This window comes from Trichoderma virens (assembly GCF_000170995.1).
Source record: "Trichoderma virens Gv29-8 chromosome Unknown TRIVIscaffold_4, whole genome shotgun sequence".
NCBI lineage: Eukaryota > Fungi > Ascomycota > Sordariomycetes > Hypocreales > Hypocreaceae > Trichoderma > Trichoderma virens.
In genome coordinates, this window is record NW_014013745.1 from 664,427 (window position 1) to 683,025 (window position 18,599).

The window sequence follows — 18,599 nt, forward strand, 5'->3', positions numbered from 1 at the left end:
ACAAACACACTGTACTGTATGTACACGCATGCGCAGAACGATCGACAGAATACGAGTGTGTGTCACGCATTGCTCTTCGTATTCCCTCTTGCCTAGACCCTAGAGTTCATCTTGGCGCTGCATTCGATCCTACCGTTGAGATCGAGTTGGAAACTTTACTTGATGGGCTGTAAACTTGTTTCCAGGTATCCGTAGGGAGGTCTAGTATGGAACTGACACCGCATCTACTGCACACGAACAAGGATAGGGCCTCATCCACACCCCCGGCAGGCAACGCGTTCACCCCTTGTCGGTGCCAGGGTCGTCGATGCTAGGCTATTTGTTTCATGCTCACCAGAATGGAAGGGGCCTGGAACTTGGCCACAATGAACGAGGCAAACAAATCGGAGACCGGCATCGAAGGATGATTCCCTCAATGGAATGTATACGGAATACGGAGCACGGAGTACGCCGGACACATATAACGGTATGGAGTCTCATTCTCCGCACACAATATAATTGATTTTGCCAGGCCCTTTTGTGTGCGATTGTCTCACGGAGCACACCTTTTTTTTTTTTTTATTCCACGGGGCAGTGAGACAGTTCCATCTTAAACTTTGCTTCGGATAGCTGCAGCATTTGCATTCTGCATTCTGCATCCGCCAACGTGGCTCCAATCGAGCTGCTTCACATGTTTATCTGCGCACATTAACTTTTACGCCACTAACGTGAAACAAAAAAGAAAAAGACAGAAAAAGGCCGCGAGATCAAAACAGCCTAGATCGCATCCAAGCCTTGACTAACGGCACCGGTCGATTTTTTCAGCCGTTGTGCTTCACTTGGCGAACAAGCTCCACCCCTGGCCACGTTGGCTCGGCCTCAAAGCTAAGACCTGCCAATCGCTAGGCTATCCGGAACACAAAGATAGCGGTTGGGTTTTTCCCATTTTTTTTTCCTTTTGCGCTCTTGGCAGTCCAGAACTACTCCAAAGGACAGGGGTTTGGCAGACGACTTCTCGAATTTTCAAGTCCTGTGCGCTCAGCTTGGGCTCAGCTTGGGCTCTAGGCTTTCAGCCATCACAGAAGCTGAGGCAGCGGGGAGTGTCTGCTATTATTACCGTCTTTGTCAGAATTTAATATTTGTAGTATGAGCATATTAGTAGAAGATTACTCGTAGTGGGTACATCTATGCTGCTATATGCAAACACGTGGGTACAAGTACTCGTACACCTTTTGTGGCTCGGACCAAGAGCCCGTTTGGAGAGTGTTTGCGATTCTCCCTACAGTAACAGAAACAGTAGTCCATTTTCCGATTCCACACAGACTCGCAGGATTACTAATATGAGGGCGTCGTTGCTGAGCGCGAAAAGGAGGTGGGCAGACAATCTCTTGGAATGCGTTGGCCCTGTATAAAGAACAGCCTCCATGCACTCCGTTAACCGAATGGCGCGATATGTCAAATTGCTCTCCCCTTTTCCTCTTCTCCAGTTCCTATTCTAGACCTTTGGCCAAGATGTCAACAGCCTGGTGCCCCCATGTCGCTGCTGTATACCTTGATTCTTGTTCAGGCAGTGTCCAGTGACAGGGGCCGGGGATACCCGGCACAGGAAACATGAACCATGAGCCAATCATGGCATCCCAGAGCTTCTACTCATACAAGTATATTGGTACTTAATATATACGGGTACCTCATACGGAGTACACGCATATTCTGTCACCGTTGTCCGGCTTGTTGACCAATGGGTCGACTCGGCCCCAGTGGAGCGGCTGCTCCTGGCATAGTTCTTGTAAATTGTCGGCCTGACCTCTGTTATCTGTCCATCTCATCGAACATTCTTGGGCGTTTCAGTTGGAGCTTCAATCTATATACGTTCCCTGGTAATCTTGGTGACATTGCTACCCGCCGCATCTACTAGGACGAGCGTGTATTTGGTCGAGCCATCACCTGTAGCTTGCCTGCTGTATATACTTGTAACCGCCAGGCCCGGAAATTGCGTACTGTACCAGTAAGCGCTGGCAGGGCGCCAGAGCTTGGCCTGAGTCTTGTTCGCAACAAGCTCAAATCATGGGGAATGGCATCACCACCATCAAATGGCATGGCACGGTGATGTGACAGTTTGATTCGAGTTGCGGCGAGGCGCCACTGTATCCAGTTTATTAGCACCATGCCTGCTGGGCCTGGACCTGATCGAGTTGTTGGCCACGTTCTCATTTGCTTCGTCGACCAACCGGTAATGGAAGGTCTGTCAGGCCGATTCGCGTTGGGCGCTACTGAGATTCTAGCCGACTGTTACCTCCTGACCCCTACGATCGGCTGCTACCGAACGTTGAAAATGGATACAGGAGATATGGAGTTTTCGGCCCCCAATGATGACCTGAGATGACCTGAGCTGCGCTTTCTATCATCGTCAAGGCCTATATGCAGTGCTTTGTGCATTGTGAAGAGGTGCTTTGCGGTAGAGCATTGAGAAGCGATATCTATACGTTTCGAGCAGAAGGGCTAGGGTTCATCACTTGATATTGAAATAGTTTTAGTTACTTAGTTCAACTAATCGGTCTGTTGAGCTCTCTATTTTTGCAGCATGTTAACACCCAATCACTCACCGAGTATGTCTGTGGAAACACGCATACAACAAAGCTTCTGTGCCGATTACCCACAAGCGCAAGAGGAATGTCGAATAGTAGCAGTCGATACTATATATATCGTCATCATCATGAGGAAGAAAGACGCCAACAATCACCGACAAACGCCACGATTCATGCAGCATTGCTTTCATGACGTTGAAGCTCAATTGCTTCACCGAGCTCGTGGGGGGATTCCTGCCAATATCAATGCCTACCCTAGAGTTGGGGAAGTAACGCGGGGTTGTGGGTGAGGCGAGTGCCGAGGCCGAGATGCGCAGTACAGTACCAAGTACGAATAACGAACTGACCTACCTACCCTAGGTAATACAAACCTTAATTGCTGCATTCGAGGAATATCACGGATATGGCATTCAAGTTGTTGCCAGATGAGCGGAATTATTCAGGCCTGTAGCCCGTTTGATTTAGAAATAGAAGACCAGTTGCGGGGGGAAGAACAGTTGCTGGCACATCACCACCATCACTTACAGCAAGACTCAGCTACTTCTATCTCCCATGGTTCTTATCTAGTCAACTACCTCATGCGTTGGACCCCTTCTCATCTGCGCCAAACATATCATCCCTACACCTCCAAGCTTGCATCAAGATGCACGACCCTGTACTTGAAGTCAAATGACGCTGCGGCTTGGCCCCTTCGGTCATCAAATCTACCAAGCCTCGTAAAGCAAAATGGATGCAACATCTCGGTGCAGAGCAGCCACGAAATCGTCAGCGTGCTATACTAAAAGGAACCAAGCTGGAGAAAGTCAGAAGCACGCCAACCAAGAATGGACCAGCTGATCGACTGGAAGCATGTGTGGAAGCCATCGTGGAAATACTGGTGCCTTGTGCTAAGGCATTGCTGCGCCGCATTTCGCCTTGGCTCAAGCTCGCCCTGAGAAATTCATTGGTGGCATCAAGAGTTATATATTTGCACGGAGTACGTGGGTACGGAGTAAAGCCGCTCCGTTCCCATGCGGCTAAAAGTACTAAACAACTACACTGCCATCCCACTGCCGGTTGTTAGGCGAACAGCTTCTACTTCCATTTCCGGCAGCCAAGCTGTACTCGTATGTCGACAATATTCGCGACTCTGGGGAGCTCCATCTACGAATATTTAACCCACTCGGCATTGCGCATTTAGTTGCCGTGTTTCTTGCGACATCCAGGCGATTTCTGACTGCATCTACACCCGCGCACCAATCAGGCTTCTGTGGATGTTGCAATAAACCCGAACGAAGCGCGCGTGGGGCTGTCGAGAGTCACCGGCGAACCGAATTCGTGCAGACGTGCGCATAGTCTGCCAAGAGAAAGGCGCGCATGTTTCTTTCTGTCGCCTAGCATGGACCTACAGCCCTTCGACAACGACATCATGTCGTACCCCGATCCCTCTGAGTTCGACTATGCCGCCTTTCTGCAGACGGATGACATGGGCTTCGTGGATGCGATGCAGGGCCAGTCGACGGGCTCGCTCTCTGGGTCGTCAGGAGGAATGCACACGCCCCCGTATTCCAGCGCCCGGAGCCTGTCCAACAGCAGTAACAGCAACCAAAACGCCGTTGACCTGAGCCTCCGCCGACTTCCGGCGCATCAGAGGCAGCGGCTGGAGCGGAGAGGCCATACCAAGAGCCGTCGGGGATGCTACAACTGCAAGAGGCGACGCATCAAGGTAAACTCGTAAAGCCCTCGTTGCGATTGGTGAAAGAGAAAGATGCTGATTGCACATATGCTTTACTGTAGTGTCAAGAGACACACCCAGCCTGCGGTCACTGTCTCAAGACAGGCCTGAAGTGCGAGTACCCTGCTTCGCCTCAGATCACGCACCAGGTATGTCTCAGCGAGGGGTTTATCACGCCACACAGCCAACAGCCAGCTTTGGGACTTGGCTGACACTGCCCATAGCCTCACAATCAGATTCCCCTGTTCAGCTTGCAGGATATGCGATGCTTCCAGTACTTTTTGACACAGTGCTACCCCCACCATCCTCTGAAGCAGGAAGAGATTTGGACTCACGAGATTCCAAGCATTGCGCACAACGTATGTTTGAAGCATGCCTAGCAGATGTACCTTGCCTATTTTCCCATTAGTGTACTGACGCGCGCTTTCCAGCATGAGTTTCTTATGCATGCCATCCTGGGGTATGCGGCCTCGGAGCTGATGCACACAGACCCTAACCTTGCGCCGGTGGCCATGGGGCATCGCATCAAAGCCGTCAAGGCAATCAAGAAGCGATTAACAGATACGTCAAGGATAGAGACGACTTACGAGGAGGCCAACGCCCTAGTAGCCACCTGCTTTGCATTGACTTTCCAGTCCGTCAGCCTTGAAGACGGCTTGGCCGAGTACATGACGTTCATTCGCGGCATTGTCATTGTGGGGATGCAAATGATGTTTAAGAGCATCAAGCCTCTTTTTAGTAACCTGTTTGAGTCGAACCAAGATGAAGTCCTTGCACCATACATGGAGGGGCTGCCGCTGATTCAGAGGGGGTGGGCGGAGATGGCTATTGAATCCATTACGAACCTGCTTCCGCTCTGTACGCACCAGGTTGAAATCGAATATCACGAACAGCTGATGACGATTTCATCCCAACTACTGACCAACTCATTCGAAGGTAGGCTGAAGGCCACATCTGATAACCAACATTGTGCTGACATGGATCGTTGTAGCGTACAAGGCCAATTCGAGACAATACGCGTGGTGGATGCTGTTGCCGCATGCCTCTTTCCAGGAGCTCATCAACGGCAACAACCAAGTCGTCATTCTGTTGCACACCCATTGGATAGCGCTGTCGCAAATCATGGCTTTCATCAACGAACAAGAATACGAGGTGCGAGAGAAGCACCCTGTTCGACAAGAGAGTAGCCGCATCGACCCCGGATTCATTCGTTGGCTCAAGCATCTCAACGCGCGTGTGGACCAAGGGCACCAGACGTTTAACCAATGGCCCAGGTGGGTGGATGAGCAGTTGGACAATGACATTACATTTTTTGGAAGGCGTCGGTAGCGAAGCAGATTTTTGTATTTGAGCAAGTTGACATATTGGCAGCGTTCGTTTGCAGTGGATTTATTCGACACTATTTTGATGATGGATATGAAATCGGAGATGGACCGGCGTATGATTCAACATGACGAGATGGCGATGATTAGTGTGTAGGGGTCGTTGAAAGTCGACTTTGTTGGTGTATGTGGTTTTGCTTTTATCATTTGAATAGATAATAATCTATGCAATGCTGTAAGAAGAGGTCACATTTGTGAATGTTAATTAGCCCAGGCAGTGGGCGAGAGGAGAGTCGGGAAGAGAGGACACAGAAGGAGAGCGGCTGCAGACATACACACGGCAATACTGCGTACGGGCTGATGAATAGAGCGTGTAGTCAACAGTCACACATGGAAAGAATCGGGCTGGGAGAATCCCCTGATATGGCAGATGACACCCCATCCTAGAGGTTGCTTACACGTATACAAAATAGAGGTGCCGTGTAATATTAGTGCCTTGCCGTTGCATCTACTGCAGCTACAACACATCCGCTGCCTTTCGGATCGGGAGTGAATGTTACGAGGAATACGGCAGTTGGTCAGCCGTGCCTGGCGTGGAATATTCAACATTTCCTCGATGCTAAACCTCAATAGTACTGATACCGTCAGCAAGTTTACTAGCTCTGTTCATTAAAAACAGAGAATTTACGTCAATTCTCCAAGTTTCAGGACTGATCTCATCCCAAGCATCAGTCTCAGCAAGCTTCTCGAAGCCCCCCCGCACAGCCACTCAAGGCTTCCCACGAGGCACGAGACAGCGAGACTTGCGGAAGGTGCGATTATGCTTTCGGCAGGGTCCACAGAAGGATCCTCCCAGCAGCATCGCGCTAGCCGGTGTCCACTTTGAGGAGAGTGATTGGTCCGCGTTCATCGTATTCTGCGTATTTGGACAGAGTGGAGACTGACAGCTCCGCTTTTGACCCAGCCACATGCACGAGAGTGGCGCTAGAGGGCAGGAGCTGAGAGGTGAAAGGTGCTGGAATGGGGGATTGTTGCGTGGCAGTGAGGCTGCGTATTGGTCGGTTTGGTCGGTTTGCTGGGCTTTGATGATTCACGGCTTCGGGTGATGAGCGCCCAAGGGGATGGGATTTGGGTTACTGCCTTGGTAGTAGTGCCCATGAGAGAGTATAAGTAGCGACGTGGAGATGGAGACATCTGGAGCTTGATATCAGAGGCTTACAAGCAAAACAGCAACAACAGCACAGTCTACAATATTTAACCTTTTATATTCAACTTGTGTTTCATTAGTTTACGTCTTATTTCCACTGCTTTTAATACGCAGATATCTTCATCGCCATCAGATACAATGTCTGCTACTCAAACAGAGGTGCTCTTCCTCAACCGAAGATCCTCCCGATCCTCCACAATAGCCTCCTCTCTCCCCCCTGCCTACGAATCCGGCAGCTACGAGCTCAGAGCCCTCTCCACCACATCCTCACGCTCCAGCGCTTCTCTTCCCCAATATGACTTCATCGATGCCTCGGGCTCATCGTCTTCATCACAACCAACATTCCGCTGCACCAAGGCCTTCCAGATTGAAACTCTCGGCCGCCCACTCATCGCTCTTCCCCTCCCGCCTCGACCGGATCCCATCCCCGTATACAACGTAGATCTGTCTTCAGGAACCACTACAGATCTTGCCTACGAGTCTCTGCGTCCACTTCGATACTCCGGCAGCTGCATTCTTATCCGTGCTGGTGACTCGGAGGAGAATCCCGTTTGTCGGACTACATATCGATTTGGGCCTGGCAAGCCGCCTAAGATGGAGCTTGCCGGGGTCTTGGCCCATGATGAGGAATTTGAGGTTGTTAATAAGGGGCTTACTACGCGATCGCAAGTGTTCCGCACGCATCTCGGTACGTTTCAGTGGCGATATGCGGGACGCGATGAGAGGAAAGCTGCTGGAGCCAACAGTTTGATGGTTCTGGATCGGATTATCATGGTGGCTCTTGAGGGCGGCGGTCAAGAAGAGAAGAGGATTCCGGTGGCGCAATTCCTGAGGAATGAACAAGTGAGGACACAGGGGTCGAGGGCGTCGACGGCAGGGAATGGAGGCAGGCTGATGATGAATCTGAGGGAGTGGGAGGGGGCCAAGGGGGAAGCAGAGCAGCTGGAGGTGTTGGTGGTGGCAAGCTGCTTGATGATGCTGAAGAAGGAGGTTGATAGGAGGAGGATGCATCAAGCTATTGCTACGGCATCTCTTGTCTGCTGAGTGGGATTTATTCGTTGGCGAATGGTTTTGTGAGGGGATTACGTGAAGGAGAAGATTGAAGAATACCCGTTGACCGATAGAATTTCCTTTTTAATTTGATATGATAATGATGTATATTATTAGTTTACTAATGTATTTGCTTGTTATGTCACCTCATCTCTTCTTCTGCACGGTATTGATTGCTGTTTGATAGCGAGTCAATCTAAATTGCCGTCTTCTCCCCTCTTCCCAATTCCAATATCTCACCGCTTGGCCGTCGTTCATGCGAAGAAGTTATCTTCTTGAGATCCTTCTTCTTGCATTTTGCATAGTATGTCACACAGCAGCCATCCTTTTCGCCGATAAAGGGGTCATCTGTACACGATTTCCCCCATAGCTCCACAATGAGTACCCATATCGACAAGCTCAGTGTGACAGAAATGAGACTAAGAGACCGAAGTGAGTGCGCCAGCGGCAAGAAGAACATAACAATGCAGACAGCAATGCGATTTGCGAGCCTGACATTCTTGGATAGCCGAAGCATGGGGAGCTTTTTATGCTCATGGGAAAAGGAAATAGCTCCCATGGAAAGAAGAGCGATGGCGAGGCCGTGGCAGTAAAAGAAACGGACGCCTGCGTTGAAGTGATCTTCAGCGCTGTCTCGGTAAGGCTCTGCGAGCTGTTCCGGATTGGTGTCTGGCACGTCTGTAGCCAAGACGAGCCTTGACAGAGCTGATGTGGCGACAATATAGCCCATTACGAACATAAGATGAGCAAATTCCCAAATTCCAGCTGTTTCGTTGTTAGCAGTGTACCAATAAAAGGGAGAGTATGCGCAAAATCTAACCGGAAATCCGAGAACGACGAATTGCATGCAAATTTAAGTTGCTGGCGTCAATATCAAAGTAAATCCAGTTGAAAGTAAAGGCTTGCATCAGACCCAGAATGGCTTTCCCTAGAAACGCATTGATATTATAGCCGCCGTCGCTCTGGAAGAGAATCGCAACAACCGAATACCCGAGAACCAGGGATACGAATGCGTTCATCCTTTCGACTCGGTGTTCGATGCTTATAGCGGGATAAAACTCAAACATGCTGCTTAGACGCTTCTTCCATATACCCTCAGGGGCTTTTCCTTGGATATATAGGAATAGTCCAAGGAAGAAGACGTGTCCGTACATGTCGAGGACCAGTGCTGGAACGATGAATCCCAGACGACCGGGCATGTCGACGTAGATGCTGGCGATCCATAGAGCTGTTGGGATGGCAGTGCCGAATATTTGGCAAATCATGATGCCTTTGATCATGGGTAGGAGATAGGCGGTCATCCCATAGAATATTGCAGTAAATACTCGCGCGGCGAGATAGAAAGACACAAGTTGTACATAAGTATTGTGTGCTGGGTCTTCGTCAAAGATATGGGTCATATTTGTAGTATAGCTATCGTCAGTCAGCTAAAATCTTGCATCCACTTGATGTTTAGTATGCTTACCCAATGAGACAAGAGATGCAGAATAAAATCTCCAGCCTGGTGACAACATCGTCTGACTCAAACCAGCTGAGTGTAAGAGTAATGCTTGTCCATATCCTCCACGTCATGACGAATGTGATGACGAAACGGAGTAGCTCGTATCCGGTCGCTTCTTCTGCCATATGCTCACCATTGGAATGAATGATGCCAACTGTTTAGTTGTTATTATCTCTGGCCAAATTTTACCCGATTTATATGGCAAGCGTCAACATACCATACACAAGATCCAAGAAGAGCTCAATGGCCATGATTTCCGTCTGCTCGGACGCTCTCCATAGCAAACCTTGATGAAACCATTGCCTAATCACAGGTCGCTTAAAAAGCTTGGTGGTTTCTCCGTGACGCTCACCCCCTTGCTCACGGGATTTCTCCGAGATGGATGTGTGCGAAGAAGCAATGGGCGGCTCCTCGTCATTGTAGGTCCGCACGGCAGCATCGTAGCCAAACTTGTTAAAGTTGCCATATAGTCCTGATGCCTGATTCTCCAGACGTTCCAGCTCTGTAGTCACCGAGGAAAGTTGGTTCTGAATGTCTTCCCATTCTTCAAATGCAGGCCCGTGTTGTTCTCGCAGCAATTGCCGGCGCTCTTCGTGGTGATCTCTGGACTGGCGAAGGTATTGGCTGTGCTCTATGGAGCCGTGAACCACTACTTCCACTTGGGTATCACGGTCATTCTGGTATTTGCGGCGAATGTCCTCGAGATCCTCAGGCAGCGTTACGATTATCTTCTTGCCATTGGGAAGGAGCAGTTCTTGTGGTCGGCGTCGTCTTCCCGGCAGGGTAGAAGACATTTTTTCTTTGGAGTCGACAAAATACAAGCACGCCTAAACAAAGAAGGGGTATGAGGGTAGCGGCAGATTAATAAAGATCAATGCCTTTTACGCATGAGATTAAGCAACTCAATTGCCAAGAAGAGCTCTGGTGAGCAGAGGCGGAAAAGGAGTCTTGGTCAAGGCTTCAATGTCTCAGAGTCTGGGATTCCATTGGCGCTACCAAGTTCTTCCGTCATGGACCGACTTTATGTTTTAACTATTCTGCCTGCATGTTCTCCTTGTTCGGGCCATCACTAAGATCATCTCAGCAAAAGGAGAGGTGCCGAACCAAAGCAAGTCTGCTTACCTCATCATCCTAGCTTATACTGAGCTTGCTGATGCAATCCTGATTAGACCCTGGCACAAGCACCTTTTCGTCGAGCAGGCAGGCAAGTCTTCAGATCTGATCCAATCCTGGCCAGCACAAGCTTCGACAATAAGTAACCGAGCTTCAATTGGTAGGAGTTGGTGGAAGTACAGGTAAGAACTTCAGTATAGCTTGGGTATGCGAATTCTATTGGTCGGAGCTGAGGAAGATGCCGACAACAGTCGCTGAGTCAGCAGCTCCAAAGCACGTGACTCCTTGAAGCCTCAGGTGTTAGTGCAGGTCAAGCGCTCGATTCTGGCAAAGATTCAATCGGCAATCATTAACAACGCCTATTTTCGCCGTTCAACCCATCCATTCGCCAAGATGACTGCTGCGTGGAAAGCCGCCGGTTTGACGTATGTCAATTGATCCCCTGCCGAATCGGCCTCGCCCTCACCGTCCCGAATACCCCCACGACCGCTGCGTTGCGACTTTTTTCTGCCGAACTCTGCGAGCCCATAAACTGACTGACTTGTCATGAAATAGCTACAACCGCTACCTGGCCGTTGCCTCCCGTGCTATCCGCCGAAGCCTCAAGGAGGACAAGAGAATTGTTGCCGAGCGACGTGCTGTTTCCGAGCTGCGATTTGCTTCGTGGAAGGTATGTGAATTGGACGATGAGCAAGAGCCGGAACCAGGTTGTTAATGCCTCAGTAGGACGGCAAGGCTGGTGAGCCCAAGGATCTTGCCGCCGCAAACGCCGCCGCTATGGCCGAGAGCGCCTCTTCTTAAACCGTACACATGGGTGTATGGGAAGAAGAGTGTGGATGAGAAGGCGAAATGATGTTGTTATAGACGCTGGGAAGCGACAATGAGAAAAGCCATGCGAATGGGGCTAGAGTTCCAAATTGCTGGCGTTGTAAAATAAATAATTGCTGCAATACATCAATATATTAAGGCAAATGAAGCATCCATCGTGGGCTGTTCGGGCGCTTTGAGCAGGCCATGCGTCACATTGTGAACCGATATAAATTTGGGAGGGGAATACGGAATACTTTATGTATGGTGGGGAATGCGACTGAAGCCTCACATGAAGCTATTGGTCTTATGCAAAGTCGCAATCCGGGTAAATCTCCTAAAAGGAAACTGAATTTATGCCTCTTATCATTCATGTAAACTGACAGTCGAAAACCGGGCTCGCAAAGGAGGGGCGTTGCTCAGCATCTGGCGCTGTCTTTCATCCGTCCCGTCTTAGGTCTGTGTCTCGGCCCGCGAAACAGTGCCTGCCTCTAGTAGTCGCCAAAATCACACCCCATTTCAAGCCACCGCAAGGGAGCATCGAACTCTACATCTTCCCTTTCTTTTCTCGTTGAAGCAAGGAAATATCCCGCGCAATAATGCCAAGCTAATCCTCCCTGAGCGTGAACCATTTATAACCATGGCTGACTTTGGCGTTGGGGTGCCAGACGGTGCGAAAAAGATGCTCCAGCCATCACAATCTCCCCTCACCATCAGCAAAATTTCTAATCTCGAGGCAGCGCAGAAATCGCGAGATTATCGCTGGGCCAGGGCTCTGCTCCTCAGGATACGCTGCCGCCCAACATCAGGAGCGAGGGTGTAGTCGCCGTGGACATAACGGCAAAATTTTCAGATGCTGTCAAGAGTGAGCAATCGCATTCCCGCGCAGTGCGCGTAAGCTAACTCCGAACTACAGCCCTTGAGCCTGGGGCCATCGTCAAGGATGGCTTCTTTACGCTGTTTGACTCTGTCTCAGCTCTGGAGGTTCGTGTTCGGCAGGACTGCCTTGTGCGAGGTTATTCTCTTCTCACATGGCGATAGATCATGGATCCCAAGATGGACAGCGGGTGCTCCACCACAGACGCTGAAGTGGAACATCTTTATGACGTCTCCAGACCACTGCTGCCAGAGGAGGTCCTCGGCATCATAGACCAGCTCTTATGTCATGAGGTTAGTGTGGAAAGGATCGCGCCAGGTCATATTTCAAGAGCTCATGGTTGATTAGATGTCATGGCACCTGGGATACCCTCTCTCTCAAACACTCTTCACAAGCTTCTACATCGAAGCCCTCTCAATGCCGGATCCCCGAAGCATCCAGGAAGCCACATTTATCCGCAACGGTGGCCATGATCCAGACGAACAGCCCATGCTCCAGGTCCTGCGGGCATATTGTCTAAGCATGCTCAAGAGCTGTGGTTACGTGAATGAGAGAATCAAGTCGGAGCACTATTACGAGGTGAGTGTCTATGTTCAGGCGATACTGGTGATTCTGTTATTCGAGCAACATATAGGAAGAGGATTTCGTTACCAACACATATAACCGCACACTTATGGCAAACCTACCAACAAGTGCGATCCGGGACGTCCTAATCGAGGCAATGGCAGCTCTCAAGTCACAACGCGGCTCTGTCCCTGACAATCTCGTTGACGCCCTGGTGCTTCGGCTAGAGCTGAGGCACATATTCCTGGATGCAGTAGAATGCCCAAAACACATGAAAGAGCCTGATTTGGCGAAGAAGCCCTGGAGGGAAGGCCTCGCCATCTTACCGGCCTTGAACAAATCTCACTCTCTCGCCTCACCGGTAGATGAAGCCTTCAGCGCCAAGCTACAGAGGAAGCTGGCCAGCACTATGCCTCCACGGCCCATCGTTCAGCTGGAGTTTGACGTCGCTTTCGGCCACCTAAAGGGTCTGTTTGAAGACGGCCTAGAGCTCATCGATGTTTTACATTATAGGGACTCGCAGTGCTTGCTCGTAAGTGGCCATCTTCCAGCGGATGGCCCATCTATGCTGACAAACAAAAATACAGACGTTTGTATCTACATTTCAAGCGAAGAAACCGCAGCCTATAGTATATGTACGAACACTGCTACAGACATTCCTGTTTGACGCCATGGAAGTTCTAGGGTCTATGAGTATCCGCCAACTTCTTGACGATGACTTTGCCATTCTTACAATGCCGGCACATCAGTATCTTGATAGACTTAACGATGAGGTCGAGGCTGTTCAAGATCCACGGTACGCCATGGCGCAGCAGATGGAGCTCTTCAGGACAAGAGCAGCTCAGCCGTTTTTAGATATCCTACGCACGACTTGCCAGAATCGATGTCGCGTGAGAAGGACTCTGTGTCATCTTCTTCGTGATTGGGAGAGCCTCCAGGTAGATGCGGAAGAAATCGACCAGATCCTCCAGGTCAAGGTAAAGGAGCAGCCGACCATGCACTGGCCATCAATGAGCAGTGGTGGCGTGGAGTCTTATTCGCTGCCCTTATCATCATGGACATATTTATACAAGCTACGGCAGATGGAGCAGATTATCCAGCTAGGCTTTGAGCTGGAGGTTTACCAATCCGATGAACTTGCCGGCATGTACTGGTACCTCAACTACATCTCCAAGTCCCGCCTCCACCACACCGAACGGATCAAATCGTTTGTTATCAAGAGAGTCGAGGAGACACACGGGCAGCCCGGAAATTCAGACCCCACCATCGCCGCACAGCTGCAGCGATCGCTCATGTATACTCGCCTCTCGTTGCTAGACGCCGCCGTCACTTGGGAGTTGTCTGACTCGCTGTCTTGTCTGTACACTGTTCTGAATCGCCTCAAGCTTATCAAGGCGCCGCCTAGGCCGTATGGCACCGACGAACTCCGGTACGAGATTCGGATGAGGCCGTTTGCGCCGGTTGGTCTTCCCGTCTTGCCTACCTTTGAGGAGTTTACGGCCGGAACGCTGCAACCCGACACGGGCATCGATGAGCTCTTTGAGTATGCAGAGAGAGCAGTGGAGGGCGCTAAGAGAGGTTTCGAGGCCCTGAGTAAGATGACAGCCGAGGAGTCCTTCTCCGTCGGCTCTCACCAACGATGGGCCTCGGCTACCAAGAATGGACTCAAGTCATGCATTGCCACGAAAATCGCCATTTCAGCAGTGCAAAAGGCGATGGAAAAGTCAAAGGATCTGGATAATTTGAAGATCAAGGTCGAGATTCCAACTCCGCAAAAGGCATATCATGAATCATGGATTGTTCCAAAGATACTGCCATTAGCATGAAGCAGGCATTTGTAAATATTTAATAAAGAAAAATGACTTATTAAAATCCCATCTCTTATTTTCTTTGCTCCCGGAGCCTATGTAAGAGATGCTAAGAAGAAGAGAAAGAAAGAAGAGGTCCCAAGGTATCCATTCGTGACATACATCCATCAACCTAAAATTCGTTTGAACTCGTTCCAGAAACCCACTCTATACCTCCAGGGATATCAACTGCCCTTACGTAAATTCACCTTGCCTATGGTGATGGTACACTAATGGTACAGCCGAAGAAAATTGCGGCCCCTATCTATTGACCCCCCAAGCCAGCGTCTGATACTGTGATACAAGCTGTTGGAAGAAGAGAGTGCATGCTTTTGTGTGGTAGAAGCGACCACTAATTGCAGTAGGAGTAGCTTACGCCTTCTTGCGGCCCATCCTGAGCCTCACCATCTGCTCATAGAGAACATCCTTGAAGGCAAAGAGGAAGGCCGCTGTTAGGACGCTCTGAGTAACCTTCGGGCCAATGCCTGTCATTTGCTTTTTGTTAGTCGCTCATGCTCCTATTTAACTTGCTCTACTTGCATATGGATTGACTCACCCTTGTATAGACCAGAATAGCCTTCCTCTTTAACGACACGACTCAAAGTCTGAGACATGCCCTCCTTCTTTTCGCTATGGGCAGCGACGTGCATCTGGCTCTTTACAGTGATGTAGGGATATGTCACTGAAGTTGCAAAGAGCTTGCCCAAAGCTCCTAGCACGAACGCCATTGTGGGCGTGATCTTCCTCTTCTTCTCCACGGTATTCTTCATTTGCTCAAAGAGCGTGTACTGAAGAATAGGGTTGATGACCAGCACCAGCGCTGGAATGACTCCGGCAAACAAGGCCCGGGGTCCCTCGTTCTTCAAGAGGGCCATGAGGGTTCCCAGCGTGGTGGGAGCCTTGCTTGGCTTGCCGCCAGCACCGGCCTCGAGATCTGGGTCCTGTCGGCGCGTGGTGATGCGCGTGTTGACAACCCAGATGGGGTTGGTGATGATGACGGTCGCGGAGCCGGCAATGGCACCGGCGATCATGGACTCGATCGTGGTGAGCTTCTTGCTGGCACGGCCGGCGCGGGCGGCGGCCTTTTCAAAGAAGGCCCGGGTCCATTCGTACCAGTAGTAGTAGATGAAGTTGGTGACGCTGATGCCAAACAGAGCCGAGTTGATGCCCGAGTAGAGGCCCGAGACGCCCTCGCGCGCGATGATTTTCTGGATGGCCTCGGTGAACTTGCTCTCGGCTTTTTTCGACTCGACCTGGGCTCTGGTAGAGAGGGTGATGAGGGGGTAGCTACACGAGGGCAGATGTTAGCCAAGGACATCGCTGTCGTGATGCGATATCGCAATCCCGGAACAAGACGGTGGGCGACAAAGACACGAGATGGAGACATCTTACGTCAAAATCATGGACAAAATGCCGCCGCCAGCGCCGGCCAGGGCATGTGCGACATTGTCGTTCTGGGGAATCGGAGACTTGGAAGCCATAGTGCTGAACTGTCGAGGAACTGAATCGGCGGCTTGGATGACTTTGTCGATGTTGCAGTGCTGCGAGGCCTCTGTGACCAGTGACTTTGCTATCGAATTGATACCCGGCGATAAGACGACGCAAGAGTAAAACGGCGTTTCTCGGGTCGCATGCGGTTGTGCGAAAGGCCCGATTCTATATCGTCGAGGGAAACAGAAAACTATTCCGGACGTCTGACCGTCGTCGATGGGCCCCTGACAGATGCAAGCCGAGGTCCCTGTTGGATGTTTGAAGCCGGCGACTTGTCTGTAACCGCATTGTTCCGCCTTAGCGCGGCAGAGAGCGCTGGAATGAAGTCATGTCTCCCCCGTGGGAGCCCGCTAGTGCGCTGAAGCTTGGGGGCATTGCATGTGACTTTGGCGGGGTGTTTTTGGCGGCTTCGGGGGCGACAAGATCGCCCAGTGTTTGTGATTGTGATTACAGAAATGCGGGTGCCGAGGTAGGTGCTGTATCGGGGATGGCGGCAATCACTAAGGCGCAAGCGTGTGTTTTAAAATGCTGGAGGTTGTTAGTGCGAGCAAGCACGAGACTTGCGTTTGGATTGAGAGATGCTTCCGAGAGCCTGGGAATGAGCCCTGGCAAGTCTGGGGAAATGAAGAGGAATGTCACTGAGCACCCTTCCGTACAGTGCTTCGTATAGTAGCTTAGTAGGCACAAATCACTTCAATGCGGGCATGCGTGTAAAGAGGTACATCAAACAGTGACAATTGACCGGCGGCACCGGAGTAACGATACTGCGGCCAAAAAAAGAAGGTTTCGCAGAAAATGTTAAAATCGTAAAAACAGAGCAGAGCTCAGATCGGCTAAACCACTGTAGGCAATATCCGAAAAAGCCAGACTGATGTAGCTTTCCTCGTCTCCGTCGGTGACGAATACCTCCAACCCTTCGCAAGCTCTTCACGCCGTGGCTGGCCCTGCGGCTCTGGTTCATGTAATCTGCGACAACAGATCTGGAATGAAACACCTGCTTGCTGCAGATGCCCCGGCGCAAAAAGTCCGGATCCAAACCCGCCTCGTTCAACCTCCGCTGGCACAGCATCGCGGACCCCAACACGCCTAGTGTTGATATTATGTCCTCGCCTGACCCGCTGAATGAACCCACTATATCATTTCCTAGCTTTGCGCCCGAGTCCGCGTCACGTCGCGTGTCGCGCAGCCCGCAACGAAGAATCTCGCTAGCCTCGCCCAGGAAGCAGACGTTTGAGCCGCAAGCCGGGGATTCATTGTCGCCGCAGCGGTTACCGGTCACGGTCGAGACGGAGGGCGACGACGAGATGGCCACTGCATCCAGCGGCACGAGGAGGAAGCTCTTCAAGTCGCCGGTCCAGTCGCCCACAGTGCGGCGCAGGGCGGATGACACAATCACGACTACGGTCCCGCTGAGGGAATCCGCCGAAGATGAGCTCACAACTGCGATAACTCCTAGTAGGAGACGGAGCCGCACTCGACTTTCCAATGGAACGCCTCTCCCGACGGCTGGGGTAAAGAGGAGAGCAGGGTCACCAATCAGCAGAAACCCACGTCGTGTACGTGAAGAGAGATTCACAGGAGAAAACACCGCGGAGCTGCATTTTGAAGAAAAAGAGAATGTTCAGGCCACGCCGGCAACCGTAAAGCGAGGGCGTCCGCCCAAAACCCAGGTTAACCAACCGTCCAGCGAGCTAGGACCTGCGAAACGAGGGCGAAGACGACAGGCAATGGCCCCCGATGAGCTGGTTGGAATAGCGGAAGAAGCAGCAGCAGAGAGAAGTTTGCAAAATATTCGCCGACCAAGCGAAACCGACGCTGTGGATCTCATACGGCCTCCCTCGGGGCAACGTGCCAATGGCAATGCTCCAGGTGCCGATGCCGCATCCAATGCAGATACGGAATCTGATGATGAACCGACGCCTAAAGCTTCAGCGCAGCCTTCGACGACAATACGATTGCCTTCCAAAAATAGGCCGTTGGAAGTTGCTGGTACTAGAAACACTGACCGTGCTCCAGAAGCAAGCGACCATTCTACTGTGGACGAGCACCATGACTTTAGCTCTCAGACCAACGATACGATCGCTCAGGGTGAAGATTTTAGTATGATCTTCATGGATTCCATTCCTTCTTTCCAAGGGAGTCACCACGGTAATAGCACCTTTATGTCTGCTGCCCATGATGACGAGGAGCTGGGTGAAGAAACACATCTGATAATCAACAACACTCTGGCGTCACTAAGACAGGAGGTTGCTCAAACTAGCGATCCAGTGGATATCACAGAAGCAATCGAGATCCCTGAGTTGCCCGAGATCGAAGAAGAGCCAGAAAAAGAGGTGGAGTTTATTCCCATCATAAGGGAAGCTGCCAGAAAGGCGCGTCTGAGCGAGAGTCCGTGGTGGTCTCGCAAACCTAGGAAGATGGGATCATCGCCACCAAGACATCAGACGCTGTTGAGGTCCGCTGCAAAGAGGTCGGGAAGGCTGTTCAAGTTTGACCAACGGGAGGAAGAGCCGACGCCCACTAAGGCTGGTAGACGGCCGGC

General features: G+C 51.0%; 6 protein-coding genes across 6 annotated transcripts; 4 read left to right on the top strand and 2 right to left on the bottom strand.

Annotated features, from left to right (window-relative positions):
• Positions 1 to 3,955: 3,955 nt before the first annotated feature.
• TRIVIDRAFT_208477 (uncharacterized protein) lies at positions 3,956 to 6,047 on the top strand (the record flags this gene model as incomplete). The annotated part of the gene is made up of 6 exons (XM_014103143.1): positions 3,956 to 4,269; positions 4,341 to 4,427; positions 4,503 to 4,637; positions 4,710 to 5,214; positions 5,270 to 5,552; positions 5,870 to 6,047. The coding sequence occupies 6 exons, from the start codon at positions 3,973 to 3,975 to the stop codon at positions 6,045 to 6,047; spliced, it is 1,485 nt and encodes a 494-aa protein (XP_013958618.1).
• Positions 6,048 to 6,945: 898 nt separating this feature from the next.
• On the top strand, positions 6,946 to 7,851 carry TRIVIDRAFT_61203 (uncharacterized protein; the record flags this gene model as incomplete). Its single annotated transcript, XM_014103144.1, has 1 exon — positions 6,946 to 7,851. The coding sequence occupies one exon, from the start codon at positions 6,946 to 6,948 to the stop codon at positions 7,849 to 7,851; it is 906 nt and encodes a 301-aa protein (XP_013958619.1).
• Positions 7,852 to 8,053: 202 nt separating this feature from the next.
• On the bottom strand, positions 8,054 to 10,152 carry TRIVIDRAFT_29877 (uncharacterized protein; the record flags this gene model as incomplete). The annotated part of the gene is made up of 4 exons (XM_014103145.1): positions 8,054 to 8,622; positions 8,678 to 9,270; positions 9,323 to 9,512; positions 9,576 to 10,152. The coding sequence occupies 4 exons, from the start codon at positions 10,150 to 10,152 to the stop codon at positions 8,054 to 8,056; spliced, it is 1,929 nt and encodes a 642-aa protein (XP_013958620.1).
• Positions 10,153 to 10,818: 666 nt separating this feature from the next.
• TRIVIDRAFT_71761 (uncharacterized protein) lies at positions 10,819 to 11,445 on the top strand (the record flags this gene model as incomplete). The annotated part of the gene is made up of 3 exons (XM_014103146.1): positions 10,819 to 10,896; positions 11,027 to 11,141; positions 11,198 to 11,445. 3 exons carry the CDS (start codon positions 10,865 to 10,867, stop codon positions 11,270 to 11,272), a joined length of 222 nt encoding a protein of 73 aa, XP_013958621.1.
• Positions 11,446 to 11,918: 473 nt separating this feature from the next.
• Positions 11,919 to 14,587, top strand: TRIVIDRAFT_229853 (uncharacterized protein; the record flags this gene model as incomplete). Its single annotated transcript, XM_014103147.1, has 7 exons — positions 11,919 to 11,949; positions 12,024 to 12,143; positions 12,195 to 12,262; positions 12,320 to 12,448; positions 12,504 to 12,734; positions 12,790 to 13,251; positions 13,307 to 14,587. The coding sequence occupies 7 exons, from the start codon at positions 11,919 to 11,921 to the stop codon at positions 14,543 to 14,545; spliced, it is 2,280 nt and encodes a 759-aa protein (XP_013958622.1).
• TRIVIDRAFT_71765 (uncharacterized protein) lies at positions 14,580 to 16,192 on the bottom strand (the record flags this gene model as incomplete). The annotated part of the gene is made up of 3 exons (XM_014103148.1): positions 14,580 to 15,051; positions 15,123 to 15,853; positions 15,959 to 16,192. 3 exons carry the CDS (start codon positions 16,045 to 16,047, stop codon positions 14,939 to 14,941), a joined length of 933 nt encoding a protein of 310 aa, XP_013958623.1.
• Positions 16,193 to 18,599: the final 2,407 nt, after the last annotated feature.